The sequence below is a fragment of the Mangifera indica genome, chromosome 10 (genome assembly GCF_011075055.1).
Source record: "Mangifera indica cultivar Alphonso chromosome 10, CATAS_Mindica_2.1, whole genome shotgun sequence".
NCBI classification, from domain to species: domain Eukaryota; kingdom Viridiplantae; phylum Streptophyta; class Magnoliopsida; order Sapindales; family Anacardiaceae; genus Mangifera; species Mangifera indica.
In genome coordinates this window covers 14,646,252-14,664,982 of record NC_058146.1, presented here as the reverse complement: position 1 = coordinate 14,664,982, position 18,731 = coordinate 14,646,252, and the positions used below count along the sequence as shown (strand labels likewise).

The following is an 18,731-nucleotide window of genomic DNA, read 5'->3' as shown; positions in this document are numbered from 1 at the left end:
GTGTGGTAAGTGCTTGTTAAAATTCCTACTATAAATCAATATATCATTAAAAAACTACCAATATGAAATCTTAGAGGTGTTCCTAAAAAATTTCATTCATCAAAGGCTGAAAGTTGATGGGAGCATTAGATTAATATCAAATTATGGATGTGTTTGTGTCAGTTTAAAAATTTATCATTAGATCTCTAAAAATAGTAAAACTCTAACCAATCTTAAAATTTTATATAAATTTGGTCATTACATAACATTAGTATGTGAAAATTATATAAATAATTACAACCATTATTGACATGAAAATAACTAGGTCCATCAATTGGCCTATTAAACTGGGTTTGATCATAATAGTCGAATTATATATTAAAAATTTAATTTTTTATATCGTATATCGTATAATACATTTTTTAAAATAAAATAATAAAAAATTTAAAAATCAAAATAAAGTTTTTTTTGGTTATATTTTTCATTTTATTTTCCATTCAATTTACTATCACCAATATTTTTAAAACATAAATGAAAAACTAAAAACCATCTCATCAAATTGTTACTAATGTGGTCAAGAAAGAATATAAAGTAAAAATTATGACTAAACTTCTTCATCCAAAATAACTAATGCAATAAAAATAAATAAATAATAAGTAATTATATATTAAATATCCAATTACGATAAGAAAATTATTTTTGTTTTACAAAAGAAAATAGATACGATTGGTTGAATCGGTTTTTAGCTATATCGAAATTAAGTTGGCTATTAGAAGTGAGCTCGATTTACTTTGATTTAGTTCGAATTTATTTAATTTGAATTCAAGTTAAATTCGAATAAAAAGATTCTATTTGTTTTTGGAATCAAGTCGAACTCAAGTTATAAGGTGTTTGGTTTAGTTGGGCTTAAGTTAGCCTTAAATAGGCGGTTTTGTTGCTTATTTTTTGAGTAAAATAATGTTATTTTGTTAATAAATCATGAATTCTAACCACAAATTTGAATCATAAACTCAAACCATAAATCCGAGCCAAATTGAGCTACGAATCATCAATTCAAGTTGAATCAAATTATCAATTCGAGTCTGAACTATAAATTCGAATCAAATCAAATCAAATTCGAACATCCATTCGAACCATCAATTAGAGTTGAATCGAATCAAATCAAATCTGAATCATCAATTCAAATCGAATCGACTCATGTTATATCTGAATCAAACTCAAGTCAAAGGGTATTCAAGCTCGATCCAGTTTGTATCTATCTCTAATTACATGTCTAATTTAGTTAAAAACGTATATCGGTTTGTATAGTTAATTTTATTTATATCTATCATATTGTACGATACATACTTCGTATCATATCAGAGTTCAATAAATTTTAAAATACATATCGTACGATACGTATCATATCATATTGTATGATACGTATCACATATCATACGATACTAATAACACTATAGATTTAACTTATTCATTCTTGGACCCATAAAAAAATTTTGAGTCTAAGCTTCAAGTCTACCTATTCGAGTCTCATATTTTTTGTTCAAATAAGTTCATCATAATTTTTCAGACTTCAAGTTACATATTGGCCATTCCCATATAACTTAAGAACCTACAAAAGGTACCCTTACAATCCCTACAAATTTAAATACATAACAAGTACACTCTAGTCCACAATATTTTCAGGCTCTTTGCTTAAGTCTGAACTCAATAACTTAATTGACAAATTTTTACGTTCAAACTTATCTAAAACCCAAATTTTTTTAGGCCTGAAATTAAATTTTTTGGGCTGAATAATTAGATCTTACTCTTATCTAGGGTTGAATTTAGTTGAACTCAAACTCGTGAAAATTAAGCTCGAATTAGGTTTGAATTCGATTCGATTCATTTTTAGTTATTAAAATAACATCGTTTTAATACATATTGATCAAAATGATGTCGTTTTATGTTAAAATTTTTAATTAAAAAATCTGACAAATAACTCAAACTCGATTAGAGCTAACTCATTTCAGACTCGTTTGAGCTTGAACTCGAACTGACAGCCCTACTCTTATCTGATGCAATTGACGAGCCTACAAATTGAATTCCGAGTTTAAATTGAAAATCGAACCGAATCTGTTGGTTTTTCAATTGGATTGGATCCACCTGCAGCCCAACTGGACAAACTATGTCATGATTCAACCGCCGAGTCCCGTCAAACCGTGACATCAACAATATTTTCACCAAATTATAAAACAAAAACCAATATTAAAGCAAAATAAAAGCGGTTGCGTTGTCGATAGGTGGACTCTGAAGCAGAGCCATGGCGAGTTCAGATCCTCACAAGTTGATGGCCAAAGCTGACAAACTGTAACCTTTTTCTCTCTCAAATTTCATTAAGAGTTCATCTCGTTTGGTTTCATCATCTGATTAATCGAATCTAGGCGATTCTACTACTTTTAATTTCATATCATTTTGCTGCTTTAAGTATCGACATTATAAGATTACGAATTGTAAGAGTGGCCGGCGGCGGGGGAGATTTGTAATTTTTTGAAAGTTCTAGTCGCATGTATTACGAGATTTGTGTTTAATTTTATAATCCAAGCTAGTATTGTAATTTTTCTTGTGTAAATGCGATGGAGTAATGAAGAAATAACGGTTCATTGTGTGATTTTTTTCATGAATATGGAATTTTTATTTTGAAATTTTTGTAGAACAAAGTTGAGTCTTACAAGATGGAGTGCTGATTGGAAAAGTGCTACTCAGTTGTATGAGCAGGCTGGTATGTCAGGTTTATGTGTTTTTGAGTGTGGAATTTAGTGGAATGGCTTGTTTTTGGATGGTGATTTACTGATTCATATATGTTATGCTGTAGCTAATGGGTATAGGGTTGCCAAGGATTATGAGAAGGCTAAAATTGCTTTTGAGAAAGCATCGAAAGGGCAAGAGATGCTTTCCTCGTATCCTCATTGCATAGTACAGCTATAGTCTGTGTATTGTGTAGTGTTGAGTATCATGCGTGTTTTACATCCTTAAGGAGCGAATCAGACCATGGGATGCTGCTAAGCATATGGAGTCTGCTGCTGGTCTAGCTAAGGAATTGAGTAATTGGACTGAAGTTGCTGATTTCTATAGAAAGGCGTCTGAGTTATACACTGAGTGTGGCAGACCACAACCTGCATCAGATGCTCTTGCAAAGGGTGCACGGTAAATAGATTGATATTGTTCATATTGTTGTTACAATGACTCTGAATCTCACTGTCTTTGCTTCTAAACTAAACTCGTTTTGTGGAATTTATTCATTTACAATTTGGTAGATAGCGGCATCCATTTATGTAACCATTTATAACTTTGGAGAGAAATTTCAGTGAATCTATTATATATGATTTTCTGTTCAAGTAATATACCGTATGGTCATCCCATTACTGCAGTTTGTTAATTTGAAACCTATAATGCTGAAGTTACACATATCATTAACTATTAATTTTAATTGGTTGTTTAGAAATGTGCAATTCATTGTTAGTACTTACTTTCTGTTTTGTATAGAGAGCCCAATTACTTTATGATGTTTTAGCGTTTATGCATGTACAAGTAATTACTCATAAATCACCTTTCCTACTTTTTATGTTGTCATTTGTTTCAAACTCATTTACTATTAATAAGTACGGATAAAGGCACACATATCAAAGGAAAGACATTTAACAAGGAACTTATAATTTCAGTTAGAAAAAAAGATGTCCATTTGAGAGTGTCAGTGTCACCATATACCATGAATGTAATGCTAGCAGTTCTCTCTCTCTCTCTCTCTCTCTCTCTCTCTCTCTCTCTCTCTCTCTATATATATATATATATATATATATATATATATATATATATAAAAGCTATCATATATAATTATAGTTAGAAAAAAAAGATATCCATTTAAGCTATCATATATAAATTTATGTTTTTTCATTTCATCTTTGATCTTTGTAACTCACATCTTTGAAATTGGTTGTAATAGCAGTTGTCTCTCTCTCCTCTTTGTAGTGTGCTAGAAGATGCTGCCCCAGATAATGCGATTCAACTATACACTGATGCGTGTGAGATTCTGGAAGAGGATGGCAAGGAACAAATGGCGTTTGATCTTTATCGTGCCGCTGCTAATATCTATATAAAGCTTGAGAAGTAAGTTGTAAATTTTTAAATCTCTTTATCTGATGTTTAATATGGTTCACTGTTAAATATGTATGTTTTAGATGAAAAATTTTATAGTGGTCTACTTTATGAGTTCTCACAATAATTGAAATTCGGTCATTCTCATTGATAAGTAATGTAAGAGATGTCCCATTCACCTTAATTTTTCTTTCATTCTTCTTTAAGTATATTCCTAAAGCATGGTATTATAAATCTTTAAATAGAGAATGTTGATTTCAGTTGATGTAATGCCAATTTGAAGTTTTTACATTGACATATTTACTAATGGCTTACAAGCTTCATTCTTCCTGTAAAAATCTTCAATTATAATGTTGAAAATAAATGGTCATTCATTAACACAGTATGATTTGTGAATAAACTGTGTTCCAACTACTTGAGATGTAATACTTGTTTTCTTGGAAATCCTTTCCGGTTCATCTGTTTCCTTCCTAAAGTTGTTTGGTGAGATGGAATGGAAATGGTTTAGTTATGAGGACTAAAACACAAACCTTATAGATTTGTGGGCTTTGAAATGTGCCACATATAGAATGCATTAGAAGAGTGATATATCTGGTGGTTTAAGTTCAGTGGTGTCTAATTGGACAATTGATTGCCAGTCGTTCAAATACTATTTGAATAAGAATAGGCTATAACAATTCATAATTGTTGTGGATGTAAACTCTTAAGTTTAATCTTATTGGTAGACCTGTAAAAATGTTGGCTTTAAGAGGGGATGATTGCTGCTTATCCAGTGAGAATGAGTATTATTCTTTACATGATTTAACATTTATATTCATTTGATGCAGTAAGGCTTATGTTTTGTTTCCATATGAGGGGATGGAAGTGTAACTGTAGTGAGGGTTTTTACCCTCCTATAGTTCCTTTAAATATTGCTCAAAATTTCATTACGGCTGTTAGAACTCATTTCTTTGTTTCTGGTACCTCTGGCTAAACTGACAATCTTTTTGTGGCAATTTTCAGTCTTGGCTTTTATGTTCTCAATTATATTTTGAGCACTTTAGGCATATACAACAGATAGACACACTAATACAATCTGGACTTGTCTTTGTTCATTCAATGCAAAGGGCACACACTAATGTTGATTTGCGCTACTATTGTACATATAAAAGTTCTGACATGAATATAAATCACTATTATCATGTTTCACTCTTATGCTTTTCTGATAAGACCTTGTAAGAGTTAATTACTTTGTCATTTCCAACAGATATACAGATGCTGCAGCTTTCCTGTTAAGATTAGGCTTAGCAGCTGACAAGTGCAATGCCACCAACAGCCAGTGCAAGGTGTTGTACTTACATCATTCAGCTGTCAACCTTTATATGTCATTCATTTTAGCAGTTCTTTTCCTTATTTATTTTAAATTGTTCAAATCACCTTGGGTTGTTGACTCTAATATAGTTCTCTAAAAACACTGCTGAAGTAATTTGCTACACCTAGATTTCTTTGCTTTCTGTTTTCTATTATTTTTTGGTGGAACTTATATGCGTAAAGTCATCTTGCCACTACCAGTCAAGAAATATTAAGACAATTACATTACCTCTAACATATCCAAGTTGATTTCAGGCGTATCTGAGTGCCATTGTTGTTTATCTTTATGGTCATGACTTCAAGCAAGCGGAGAAGTGCTACAACGACTGTTCCCAGTAAGTATAATTTTGTTGCTGCTTCTTATAATGAGTATTTATGCAATGAAACTTTGTACTGCTCTTGTCTACTCAAAGTGGGATTATTTCTGTGCCCCAAATAACCGCTTTTTTGTAAGCTGAGCAAGGCTTTAAATGGATATACATTATATAAATTAGTTCGTGCCTTCTTCTGTTATCGAATTGTGGAATCTCGATAACTCTACATGCTTATATTTTATGATTGTCCACAGAAATTATATTTTAATGGCCAATGTATACTCAAGTTTGGGTGGTTGTTATGGTCCAAACAACACCTTAGGTAGGCACAATAGGGTTTTCTCTCTCTCTCTCTCTGTCCCTCTTGCTTACTGGTTTTTAAGGAACTGCTTAATCATTGTTTACTAGATTCAGATGAAGAGATTGTTAACATGTACAGCTAATTACACTTAAAAAATAGAAATTTTGATTATTATCCATACATTGAATTTGTAGAAAGACAGACAAACATTTTCCTACAAGTGATATTTAAAAAATATTTATACTTTTATATTGTGAACATGTGCTTTCAAGGCATTCATTATAACCATCATTATAGGCTCCAATGAATTTGAGGCAGCATGGAAATGATATTCAATTTCTGAGAATGATCAATGATTGATAGGGGATTAATGTTTACAAATTACTGGCATTTTTGGCTAAGTTGTAAGTTCCACCAAACTAAATATACAAAAAAGGAAACAGCTATACGTTCACTTACTATTCTAAGAATTATTTTGTATTGAACCCACATATTATAGTTATATGACAGATGCATACTGCCTTCTTTTATTAAGATTAATCTTCTCCCATGACTTGGGGGTTAGCTGCCAGCTTTTGAACTTCTTTCTAGGTAGAATAAATTTTGATATGTTGCATTTGTCGAAGGTAACCTGCTGCCGTTGTAGCTATCATGATTTGTTTTCTAATATCACAATATATGTCTCATAGGTTGAATGCAATGCTAAAATTTTCTATTCAAGAGGGATAATGTACACTCTTAATATGAACCATGTAATACAGATTAATTTTCTAAAGATTTTACTTGCTGTTTTACTGATAAAAGAATTTAGGGGGAAAACGTTGATTTACTGTCTTGGTCTCACTGTAGGATTGATGCTTTTCTGAGAAGTGACCAGAGTCGCTGTGCTAGTAAACTTCTTTCTGCCTACACAGAAGGTGATGTTGAAGAAATTAAGCGCGTAGCTAAGTCAAGCACTATTTCAAATCTTGACAATACGGTAATTCTGTTTATTATTTTTTGCTTGCACCCAAGTCTGCTCCTTGGAATTGCATTAGATTATCTTAATTTAGTCTAGATGATTGCATCATGTTTTAAGTACCTGAGCTTCGGCTTATCTGCATTTCCAAAGAAATTTGTCTGACCAAGCATGAATATTCTAAACTTCTGATGGACATAATCCTGTTTAGTTGAGGCAAATTGTTTGAGTTGCTGTTGAAGAGATGTAACGGGTGATTTAATACCTAATTCGGTTCGGTTTGTAGTTCTAAGAAAACTATGAACCAAAGTCCATCGAGAATATTAAATCCTTCAATTCGAATAGTGGTTGTGTAAGGGAAGGTAAATGATCACTCCTTTGTTCTGATTGTGACAATGAATCATCACAGATCATCAAGCTTGCACGAAAGCTTCCAACCGGAGAAGTTACTGCACTGAAAACTGAGGATGGTAAGGATGAAGAACTCCTCGATGAAAATGATCTCACATAGTTTCTCCGAGAGTCATCGACGGACTGCTGTGTTTGCTTCATAGATGGGTGGGATTTGGTGATTTGGTGTGATTATACATCATACATAAAAAAGAGAAAATTAAAGAAGTTTAATGTTGCAATATATTCTTGCTTGCATTATACTGTGGTGCTGTAAAAATTAAGCTACCAGAGTGTTTGACATTCACTGAAATATTGATGTTCTTTTAAACAATAACTGACGTTTTAGATAATTTAATTATTTATTTTAATTTAAAACCATTTAATTACTTAATAAAGATACATCAATCCATCACTATTTATTAATACCTATAAAATATAACCCTTGTGAAATAAGTTTCAAAAATTAAAATAAAAAGCATATCATCTTTTGAGTGCATAATACTATATGTATTTATGAATATTAATTTGAATATTAATAATAATGTGACATTGTATAGTATAAAGTATACTACATGCACCTTGTTATAGTTCTTTATGCACGAAAAGAGAAACAAGATTGGTACATTATTGGTAAATGGTTAATCTTGTATAAATATACAATAAAACTATTTTTATATATTTATGAGTATATAATTAGATATATAAATAATATATTATTATATGATTGGATGATTTTGAATTAAGGATAAAGTAATATTCAATCGTATAAATATTATTAGTGTATTTAATTATGTATTAAAAAATATGTATATTTTATATTGTTCAAATGTTAAACTAGGTTTGAAGATTATTTGTGTATACCCTTTTAAAAATTGGTATTTTAATTAATATTTAAAAAAAAATTAAATAGTAATTATATGAATCTAGTTTTAAATATTTAATTAAGTATTTAAATAATATATTATTATATAATTAAATAATTTTAAATTAAAAAATATTTAATTAAGTGTGTAGAGAAAAGATAAAAATAAAAAATAATAATAAAAAAAGATGGAAATCGATGCTGCTGACCTGTCTTTCAACAATAATATATTACCCAAAATACCCCTGATAACTTCAGAAAATTACTCACTGCAATTGGCGGGAAGAGTTCGTTATACAGTTAGTTGCTCTGCCCCAAACTCGCAATCAAAGAAACCAAAGATTTGCCTAGTTCTTCTTCAATGGCCAACTGCCTCACTCTCCTCCTTCTAATCACCACCACCGCCGTCATATTGGCGGCCGAAAAACCACCAACCACCATTCCAACGTCACCACCAATTTCCATCCCCCCACTGGAGCAAGAAAATCCTAACCACCAACACACCACCATCTCCAACCCCCAACAGCTCAACAACATAATAGACGCTCTGATCGGAGCCGGCGACTTCCACAACTGGGCGGACATGCTTTCCGGCGCCGTGGACTCCGCCATGTTCCCGCTCTCCGCCACCTTCTTTATACCCACCAAAGATCTCCCGCCAAATCTTCAAATGGACCCTTTCACTTTTGCCTACCATGTCGTCCCTCAACGCCTCACTTTCTCTGACCTTTGTCTCCTCAAACCCCTCTCTCGCCTCCCCACTCTCTTGCCCACAAAATCGATTCTCGTTACGAACAATTCGGTTTCAAACTTCACTCTAGACGATTCTCTTCTTTCTGAGCCTGATTTTTATCTCACTTCCACCATTTCTGTTCATGGAGTCTATAATTTTCTTGACTACTCGGTTTATGGTGGAAATTACACTCCTTTCTTGCCTGAACATTCACCTCCTCCGCCACCACACCGGCGGCGTGCTCGAAGGCCTTTTGTTCCTACGCAGGAGGAGATTCAACGCGGCCATGGTGGTGGCAAGAGGTCAGATGCTGCATGTTTGTGGTGGGAGTTTCATGTGGTTTTTGGTGGGTTGTTTGTGGGGCTTTTGGGGTTCAAGATTTTTTAGATAGTGATTTTCTTGGAGCTTGATAATAGTTGAAGATCAAGTGAGATGATGAAGATCCTGTCTGGGTACTCTGAAACAATTTTCTCTTTCGTAATTAGTGTAGTTATTAGTGGAGATGGAGACGTAAAGAATTACTGGAATGTTGTTAAAGTTGAAGGAATAAATTGATCATTTTGGTTCTTCTTAGTTGTTTCTTTGGTTCTATTTTGTGGGTTGTCATTTGATTGATCATTTCTGCCATAAACTTGGCAAATTTTGATCTCAATTGGGCAATATTCTTGCTTCTTGATGTATTCTTCCATGTTGGATTAGGGTTTATTTGCAGATTTAGTACAAAATTAGAACCTGCATTGCATTCAACTTTGTAATTCCTGAATCCTGTAAATGCATTCACTGGAAATTTTGACAATGCTTGCATCTAGATGTTCAAAAATGAAAGCAGAAATAGAAACAGAGGGCTAAAACCAGAACTTGAACAACTAAAATGGAGATTATTTCATCAAGGTTAGTAAGAATTTTTCAGTAAACAACGGGGCCTTCTGTATGATCAGTTAAAAGCATCGGCACACTACAAATCAAGGGCACTACTCACACCCGAGAGCTCTCTGTTAGTTCTTTTTTCTGGATTTTCAAAAGAATCAGGCCTGGCAAATCGAAGAAGAAGTTATGTTGAATGAGAACGAATGATGGCACCTACTTTTCATTTCTCTATTTTTATCTACATTGTTTCTTCTGGATCTCCTCAATCAATGCTGTGAATGCAAGCCTCCTTTCAGGGCTTTGTGCCTCACTGCAGAGTATTCTGTGCATTACTTTTAACTCCGTGGGACTCGCCTTTCTGAAAAGTCCACGTAGAACAAGTTGCACCTCTTCATCAACCGGATTGTGGCTGCATATGGATGGACTGTTTTGATCTTGCTCTTTCGCAGCCATGCTGAATTTTTTTGTCTTGGTTTCTCCAGAAGCGCCACCAACTCCAAATGAGTTATTCTTGACTTCACTAGTATTGCTCAAAGCTTTCAGTTTGTTGTCCCAATATTCTATGCATTGGTGATCTGGATCAAGAGCCTCAATAGCCTGTGAACATAAACAAGATGTTAGATTCATAAACAAATAATGCATGTTAGAAGACAAAAGAAAATAAAGTTGTACTGTTTATTTCTCTTTACATGAATGTGGACAAGCTCTAAGTTATGCAGATTTTTGAGAGCAATCTGAAAGGATCATACCTTTAAGAGCACTAAAACAATGCAGGTCTCTATGTACTACAGGTATAAGGAGATAATTTATGGGTGGTTATAAGTAGCAACAGCAACACAATAGGTTTCAGCGATTCAGAATTTACCATTGATGCAAAAGAGGATGCGATCTAGTAAGAATTTGGGAATACCTTAAAGAGAATGGCACAATAAGTAGGAGGATAAAGCACTACAACTATATGTTATAAGCATCAAACTTTTATGAACCCTTTTTCTTTCCCTGTATATGGCAAACTTGTAAGATATCGTGCTAGAAAGGGCATGTTATCTACAGGCTTGTTGCAAGAAAAGGCGTGTTATCTACGGACCTGTTACTGTATCCTACCATCTATCAAAGAATATTCAATTATCTAGGGCAGCAAAGAGGACGATATACCTTAATTATGGAAGGGGAGAGAAACCCAAACATTTCAAGCCCATCAATGTGCTGCAAAGAGTGCTGAGGCGGCAGCCTTCTTTCCCCTAAGCTGCTCCATTTTTTAACTTGTTGGTTTAGTCGTTGCAGCACCATATCCCAGCACCTTTGTGCAGAGAAATTTGAAAAGCTCTCACCTGGGCATTCTTCTAATGTAACCTGAAATTCATGGTGCCAGATGAGAGCAGAGAACACAGATATAGGCGGGAAAAATCCAGTAAAATGTCAAGCATCTGAATTCAGAACTTTCCTCGATAACTAAATTCATTTAAAACACCATTGCTATTTAAATTCAAAAGGAACTTCAGCACTTGGAAAACTATGAAATAGATTAATAAAGTTTCATGATGTTCCTCAACCTTAGCTCCGCTGTGTAGCTCTTTATTAGTTAATATTCTAATACTCATCTTCAGGATCTTATTTACAAAGCTCTATATTGGCTGGTGCTAATTTAAAAGTAAAAGTTCTTTACGAGAGCAGTTGTAAATTCTCCATTGTACCCAACAAAAAAAATAAAAAAAAAACAGATAAAAGGAATGCACTAAAAAATAAATGCAATCTTAATTTATTTCCATGTTCCGTTAAATAAACAAACAATTTTTTTACAAATAAAAGTGGATGGGATAATGTGGAGGATCTGAATGTTGTTTCATAAACTATGATAACTAACAACTCAGATAAATTATTCATGCATATTCAATTCAAAAATGAAAATTTTCAAGTTTTATTTATAAAGGAAAACAAAGAGAACAGCCCCACCTTAAAGAGTGGACCAAGAAGGCCAGCATCCACCACTTCAGAAATATAGCTACAAAATTTTCCTGGATTTAGCACACTATAAAAATTAACACGGCTTCTAAACCCTGCAGAGTCAACCAAGTAGGAAGCAACAAAATTAATCCACCGATGCCTTAAAACATTACAGTTGAAACAAGTCAAAAAAAATCATGGAGAAATTCTAATGCAGTATACCTTTTGGGAAAATGGTCTGTTTACTGCTCCACAATTTTCCACACATGACACATCCAAATTTTATTGGTTCAACTGAGTGATTCAACTTTTTCATCTGATAGCTCTCCTCAGTCACAGAACTCCTTACTTCTGAACTGTTGAAGATTTCATTTTTCAACAAGTTGCATGATGGTGATTTCGAATGTTGTGGCAACATGAGATCAACCCCAAACAATTTACCATCAAATGAACCAGCATCCTCATTAACCCTTGTACATGAAGGTTGAACCTTGATTGGAAATTTACAAGAACCTGATATATTATAATTACTATCAAGTTGCATTGAATCTGGTTCTTTCACTGCACCTAAGCTACAGACTTTCTCTGGATGGCACACTGACATACAAGTCTTCAGATTTGTGACAGCTTCTTTACCAGGGTTGCCTGATACATTCAGCAACTTGCTTTCATTTTCATCAGAGATAACATCAATATTTAAATCAAAACAACTCTCATGCTCCACCTTAGCCTTTTTGTTTGTAACCTGAGTTTCATCATTAACATCATTATGACTATTTATACTTGTATGAGATGCACTTAAACCATACATTTCTCGCTGAGAGTCTGACTGGACTACTTCTGATGAAACATTACTCTGAGAACAGCAAGGACCATTAACATCCACAATTTTGTCAGTACTAGGGGAAGAAGATAGACTTTCCTTTTCCTTTTGTTCACAACACTGCATTGGAAATTGTTTACTCTCCAGATCCCCCTTAGCTGAACAACCATCAGTATCACTACATGGAGCCAATCCAACATCTATGGATGCCCATTTTTTTAAAGCATCTAATCCTCCTTCCAATGCCTCAACTAGAGTGTTCAATTCATCCATCGTATAGCGGAGAAGGACAAATCTATGATCTATTTCACATGAACAAAGAGTTTTTGCATGTTTAAGGCATGCAAATCCGTCAGGGGAGCAGTTGCAGCCAGCAGCAGATAGGTGTAAATCATAGAAGCATGAGAAACACTCTCTCTCCGTTTTCACATCAAAGTCTTTTTCCATCTTTCGCAATTTCAAACAAGTTGGGAGCTTCCCTAATCTTTCTTTCTTCATCTGCACCCTTGTCTAAAATCAATAAACACAAAGAAGAAAAGAATGTAAGTCTCTCACTCTTTGTCTATGCATGCATGTGTGTGTGTGTTAGTTACTGCAAGAGACTAAGAGAGAGGGAAGCAGAATTAAACCTTAATTGCCTCAGTAAGCATTCCATCCTTCCCACAGACGCTTTTCCAGCTCAAATTTCCGGGTGTCTCCTTTTGAAGCACTGATAGCTCCCAAAGGGCCTGGACTGCAGCACGAGCTGCTCCAAAGAGCAACTTGTCATGGGACAGAGACGTCTTGCGATGCTGCTCACTGTAAAGCTCTACTGCTTGTTGCCCATGTGCTAACCAATCAACAGGGGCCACATTCACAGCTTCTGCACAATTAAAACCACAATTGAATCCAGAATGGTATGCCCTTGGAAATGTTAGAACAAATTCGCCAGAATGCTGGACAGCACGATACACAGGGACACCTTCTGCCTTCAGAACTGATGGAGATAACTGTGTGACCTGGTTCAAGAGATACGTTATAAGTTTTAAGCCTGAATATACCAGAATCTGTGATGCCTCTATGAAATCTGAAGAAATATGTAAGAAAGGGTGGCAAAAAGTGAACAATGTGACTGGAGCATCAAGCACTTGTTATTCTAGGACTTCTCATCAGACTAATAAATGATTTATAATAAGTTCCATTACAAAAACAATCATCCAAATCATAGGCTAAGTCTCTGTTTTGTTCCCTATTCTCATTTTTTCCCTCAGTTATCTTCTATTAGTTGACTGTTCTGAGGTTCTGTCACATTCGTTAGTTTATCAAAAAACATTTTTGGAGAGTTCTTCATATAATGAGCTAATATCTATCATGATTAAGTTGTTAAAAATCTACCAAAAAGTTAATTCCAGAAATGAAAACATAGAAACTGTCCACTTTATCTTAGAATGTAAAAATTCTAAGTTTATTAATAACTCATGAATTTATTATCATGTAAAACATCAATGCAATCTGATAGGGTAAAATGTTTAAAGAATGATTAAAAAAATCAAAGAGTATTTGCGTTTTTCAATGATGACTTCATAAAATATATGTTATAAACAAGAACATATAAAAGTGTTGTCCAAGCATAGTAAATAAGCTTTAAGAATAAATATAAAAGTAGTTACCAGTTCATGCAATAAATCAGGTTGTTCTTCAAACAGGTCAGGTAGATGCTTTCGCATTGCATTCTCCAAAGTAGAAGCATGGCTTCCAGGTACCCCATACCATATTTTGGGATCACCCCAGTGTAAATAATTCAATGAATAGAGGTGATGGTCCTCAACATGCTGTCCAAAACCACCACACCACAAAAAAGGAAATACATAAATAAACAAATAAAATAAATCTATATCAATATTTGCTTTGCAAGGATATAATTAGTTAATTACTTGACTTCAACTGTAGTGGCAGATATAGAAACCATCTATCTAATTTGGTGTAGCTGCAACTACTTTATCACACCCTAAATTTTATACAGTATACATCACAAGAGTAACATATGACTAGTTTCAGGATGTGAATCTATAAAAAAGAAAAAAAAAATTAAAAGAATAATTTATTCCAACAAAATTTAGAACCCTGCTCTCCACTACAAATTAAGACAAAAAGAAGCCCTTCCCTGCACTTACTGCAAATTATGCCAACAATCTGCCATTAGAGTTTAATGAAATTCACTCTGCAGTATTAGTGTCTGCATGTTTGTAAGTTAACTGAGCATATAAAAGAAAATGGAAAATGATAACTTAAAAAGCTTTTGTTATGTTAATTTGTGCAGGAACTGGTAATGACGTGGTGGGTTTAGCCAAAGGTAAGCCTAGCCTATATCATCTAAGAAAAGCAAAGAAAAACAATTAAATTTACAATTATGTTATTTGTAACCAGTTAATCATATTGAACTTTAGTAACATCAGTCAACATTACATACCCAACAAAATGACGAGAAACACATCCCAACATAAAGCCATGGCACTAGAACTCCAGAGATATCACTTCCTTCAAAACATAGTACAGAACCAGGCAGGCGTGGTAAGTTATTCAAATTCCAACCAGACATTGCATACTGATCGGAATCACTTTCAGCCACCATGTTTGATGCCTTAGGAAACCCACTTCCAAAAGCTCCTGTTTCCAGGTCAGCTCCATAGTATACCTACAATTTGACAGAATAAAATTCATCCATTAAATATTAATAGGCATAAATAAACCAATACAGGGTAGAAAATCTATCAAGAAAGCATATTTCATACCTCAACCTCATCTGTTGGTTGCTCAACTATCCGCCAATATTCACCTTCAATATCCTCCACAGAGGGTTCCCATCTCTTGTGCTCAAATCCATCAGACTTTATTTCCCCAGACTCATTTATCCCAAAGTAACAAGCTTTAAAATTGGCAGCATATTTCTCAAAATCCTCAAGAGTAAAATCTGATCCAGACTGGAAACCAAACTTCTCATCAGTCTCCGAAGCAACATTCACTTCTGAAGCAGAGTTGGCATTTCTCCTGGAGGATCCCATTCTTGAATGCCTTCTACGCTTTCGCTTTCGGCTCCTGAATTTCTTCCGCATGGGCTCCCTATTTTGCAGCAAGTCAACTTGCTGAATTCGGGTAGAAAACTTGGCATTTTCCCACATATCTTTTGCTTTAAGAGGGCATGGTGGAATCCAGTTAGACGGGGGAACAATTCGACATATACCATAAGATTCTGCTTTTGTGCGTATCTTCGCTATGTACCCAAGTGTATCTTCAAACTCCTGATGGATAGAGAATCACATAATACATAAAATAAGAAACAAAGTTAGTACTAACAAACCAACATGAGATGTGTGTTCTTTGAAAAGTACCTCAACAGTTGGATAAAAAACAGGAGCTTCATCAATTATAGGTTTGCATGGTTCAGTTGGATCCCACCTAGCTGAAACCTGAAGCCACCAACAATCACAATACTATCGCAAGTTAGAAGGAGAAAGCAATTTACAGTATAAGAATGTCAAATGTGTGGGTAATGTGCAGTAATACAATGATGAGCCCACCAAACATAATCTTAATTTTTCTAAAACATAATTTCTTCCGGTAACTATAGTTGTCAATTCTAGGAATAAAGGAAGAGTAAAACGGGTTTATTCTATGAAATTTATTTGTGCAATCAAATAACACAAATAGAGGGTAGATGACACCCATAAAGGCCCCTAAACTTGGCATTCACTGTACCAAGCAATTCATACAAATCCATAAAGAACCATGACAAAATGAAATATCATGGCATTGGAAATTAAGATAACTGTGTACCTTTCTACCTTGAGGACTACCAGAACACTCAACTATATTTTCAGTTTTTGGGGTGTGCCTCAAAGAATGATCCTGCCAAACAACTTCAGTAAGAAATAAGCATGAACAAATTCAATTTATAACCCTTACCTTATTCTAGCACAAAGCAAACTCTATTACACAGTAATGACAATATTGTTATGAAAAATTTTCCATCATTCCAGCATCAAATTGAATATGTAGATAAAAGCACATAATCAAGAAAACAAAAGGCCAACTAAATTAACGAACAGGATTGACGGAACAATGTATACAACATCATTTATTGTTTATAAATGGCCCAGGCAAAGCAAGCTAATTACAGTACAGAACTGAAAACACATTCATAAACCATAATACACAAACTACATCAAGTAAATGAACCACAATATAAAATACGTTTTAAGGTATAAAAATATTCGGTGACTTTCCATCATCAGATTTCTCTTCAGATATCAGACATAAGCTTAATGGTTTTTGCACCCAAGGGGCCTTTTAACCTTCACCTCCAATTTCCAGACTTCTCATCAAAATGTGTTTGTTGAGTAGACAATTTTTAATATTATGTAAATGTCCAAATTTGGGAATGGCAAGGAGTTCAATTAAGATCATAGATAAACTTCCACAAAAGTGACATCACAGGATACTATAGCAAAATTCCTCCAGAACCTTTCAAGCCATCAATATTTCAATGGCATGGACAAGATAGCAGACTGACAGATCATAGTTGGACTATCAACGAGCTACACACATGAAAACAACAGCCATACAAAATACGAACCCTGAAATAAGAGTTGCACAAATTAACGAGATGATTAGTGGTGGTATCACCATATCTCCGTCCTTGTTTCTCCTAATCGTAGCCAATAAACTATATAAGTCTCTTGGAAACATTGACAATAAACTAAAGGGATGTATAAACCTAACTGATTTTAAGCAACAAGATCAACCCTAATCATGAGAAGTCCAGGCAGCAGAAGCCCTTCAGTATAAAAAACTGTAGCTTATTACAAATAAAATTCCTAACGGCCACATGCAATAAGCTCTACAGACATCACATCACCAAATTTCATGAACTATAATTAAACGAACATCATATCCAAACCATCCCGTCCAAATCACATAAACAAAACCTAAAAATATTCAATGTTCTTTCAAACAGGGAAATGAGGATCATCGAAAAGATCATAACTTATGATCAAATACAGCAATCAACATTCCTAATAAACATTAACACAATCATCTGCAGCAGCCCAAGAATGCCTAATAAAAATAAATTAAATAAAGCTTTCAACTTTACCATGCAAATTAAAAAAAGGAGATCCACAGCAAATTGTGACATGAAATTAACCAATTTAAACAAATTAAAAACAGCCCACTAATATTTAAAAAAAAAAATAAACAGAAGAAGAAAAAGAACATGGATAAATCTAACCTCTTTGCTATGAGATTCTGCAGGGAATTTAGACTGTTCCATTGAAACAAAATTCAAATAATCCCTCTATTTTTGTCTCTCTGAAACCTAATTGATCAAAAACACCCAAATCCTTCCCCCAAAAAAAAAAAATCAATTTTTTATGAAACCCTAAAAAGAACAAACCCAAGTGATAAAATTCAATTAAATTGCTTAAAGTTAACTTCTTTTCTTTAAAGTAAATTAGATATGGAATTGACTAAGTAAACCCTAATTAAGGTAGAAATAGGGATTTCACAATTGACCCCCAAATTTCCCTTTTAAAATAAAATAAAATTAGAAAGAAAAGCGAAAGAGTAACGCAAGAACTCAGAAGGAACGGGTGAGATTGGAGAGATAGAGACACGTGTAGGGTGTATATTTAACTGAAAAATAATAATTAATTATAAAATAAACTAAAAAGGAAGGAGCTGAGTCTGAAGAGGAAGTTGGATCTGATAAAGAGAATGGTCAACAAGAACCCGCCCAAACGCACATAGAATTAACTGAAAAACCAACTAACTCTCTCTACATTTCTTCTGACACGTGCGGTGAATGTTTCAGTAACGTTACCGTCGGTTCACAGGTGACAGTAATATTAATGTTCTTGGATATTAGGTGGATTCGGTCCAATTTGAATTGAGTTAAAACTACAGTAAACTCAAACTTAGATCAAAACTAAAATATCTAGTTTGAGCTCAAATTTGAACTCATTTAAATTAATATCTAGTATCATCAAGTGTCCACGATGCAATGAATAACACCATTGGAGAGATGAACAGTACTATAAAT

At 33.9% G+C, this 18,731-nt stretch overlaps 3 protein-coding genes across 3 annotated transcripts; 2 read left to right on the top strand and 1 right to left on the bottom strand.

Annotated features, from left to right (window-relative positions):
* The first annotated feature begins 2,169 nt into the window (after positions 1 to 2,169).
* On the top strand, positions 2,170 to 7,760 carry LOC123226946 (gamma-soluble NSF attachment protein-like). The gene is made up of 9 exons (XM_044651529.1): positions 2,170 to 2,325; positions 2,670 to 2,737; positions 2,831 to 2,915; positions 3,004 to 3,162; positions 3,985 to 4,122; positions 5,357 to 5,435; positions 5,716 to 5,795; positions 6,925 to 7,054; positions 7,443 to 7,760. The coding sequence occupies exons 1-9, from the start codon at positions 2,279 to 2,281 to the stop codon at positions 7,542 to 7,544; spliced, it is 888 nt and encodes a 295-aa protein (XP_044507464.1). The 5' UTR covers positions 2,170 to 2,278; the 3' UTR covers positions 7,545 to 7,760.
* Positions 7,761 to 8,649: 889 nt separating this feature from the next.
* On the top strand, positions 8,650 to 9,408 carry LOC123226785. Its single transcript, XM_044651306.1, has one exon. The coding sequence runs from the start codon at positions 8,650 to 8,652 to the stop codon at positions 9,406 to 9,408; it is 759 nt and encodes a 252-aa protein (XP_044507241.1).
* Positions 9,409 to 9,879: 471 nt separating this feature from the next.
* LOC123227898 (lysine-specific demethylase JMJ18-like) lies at positions 9,880 to 18,285 on the bottom strand. The gene is made up of 11 exons (XM_044653030.1): positions 17,922 to 18,285; positions 16,469 to 16,540; positions 16,024 to 16,101; positions 15,427 to 15,933; positions 15,105 to 15,329; positions 14,305 to 14,466; positions 13,285 to 13,653; positions 12,055 to 13,165; positions 11,842 to 11,945; positions 11,044 to 11,241; positions 9,880 to 10,485 (listed from the first exon to the last, which is right to left on the bottom strand). The coding sequence occupies exons 1-11, from the start codon at positions 17,961 to 17,963 to the stop codon at positions 10,123 to 10,125; spliced, it is 3,231 nt and encodes a 1,076-aa protein (XP_044508965.1). The 5' UTR covers positions 17,964 to 18,285; the 3' UTR covers positions 9,880 to 10,122.
* Positions 18,286 to 18,731: the final 446 nt, after the last annotated feature.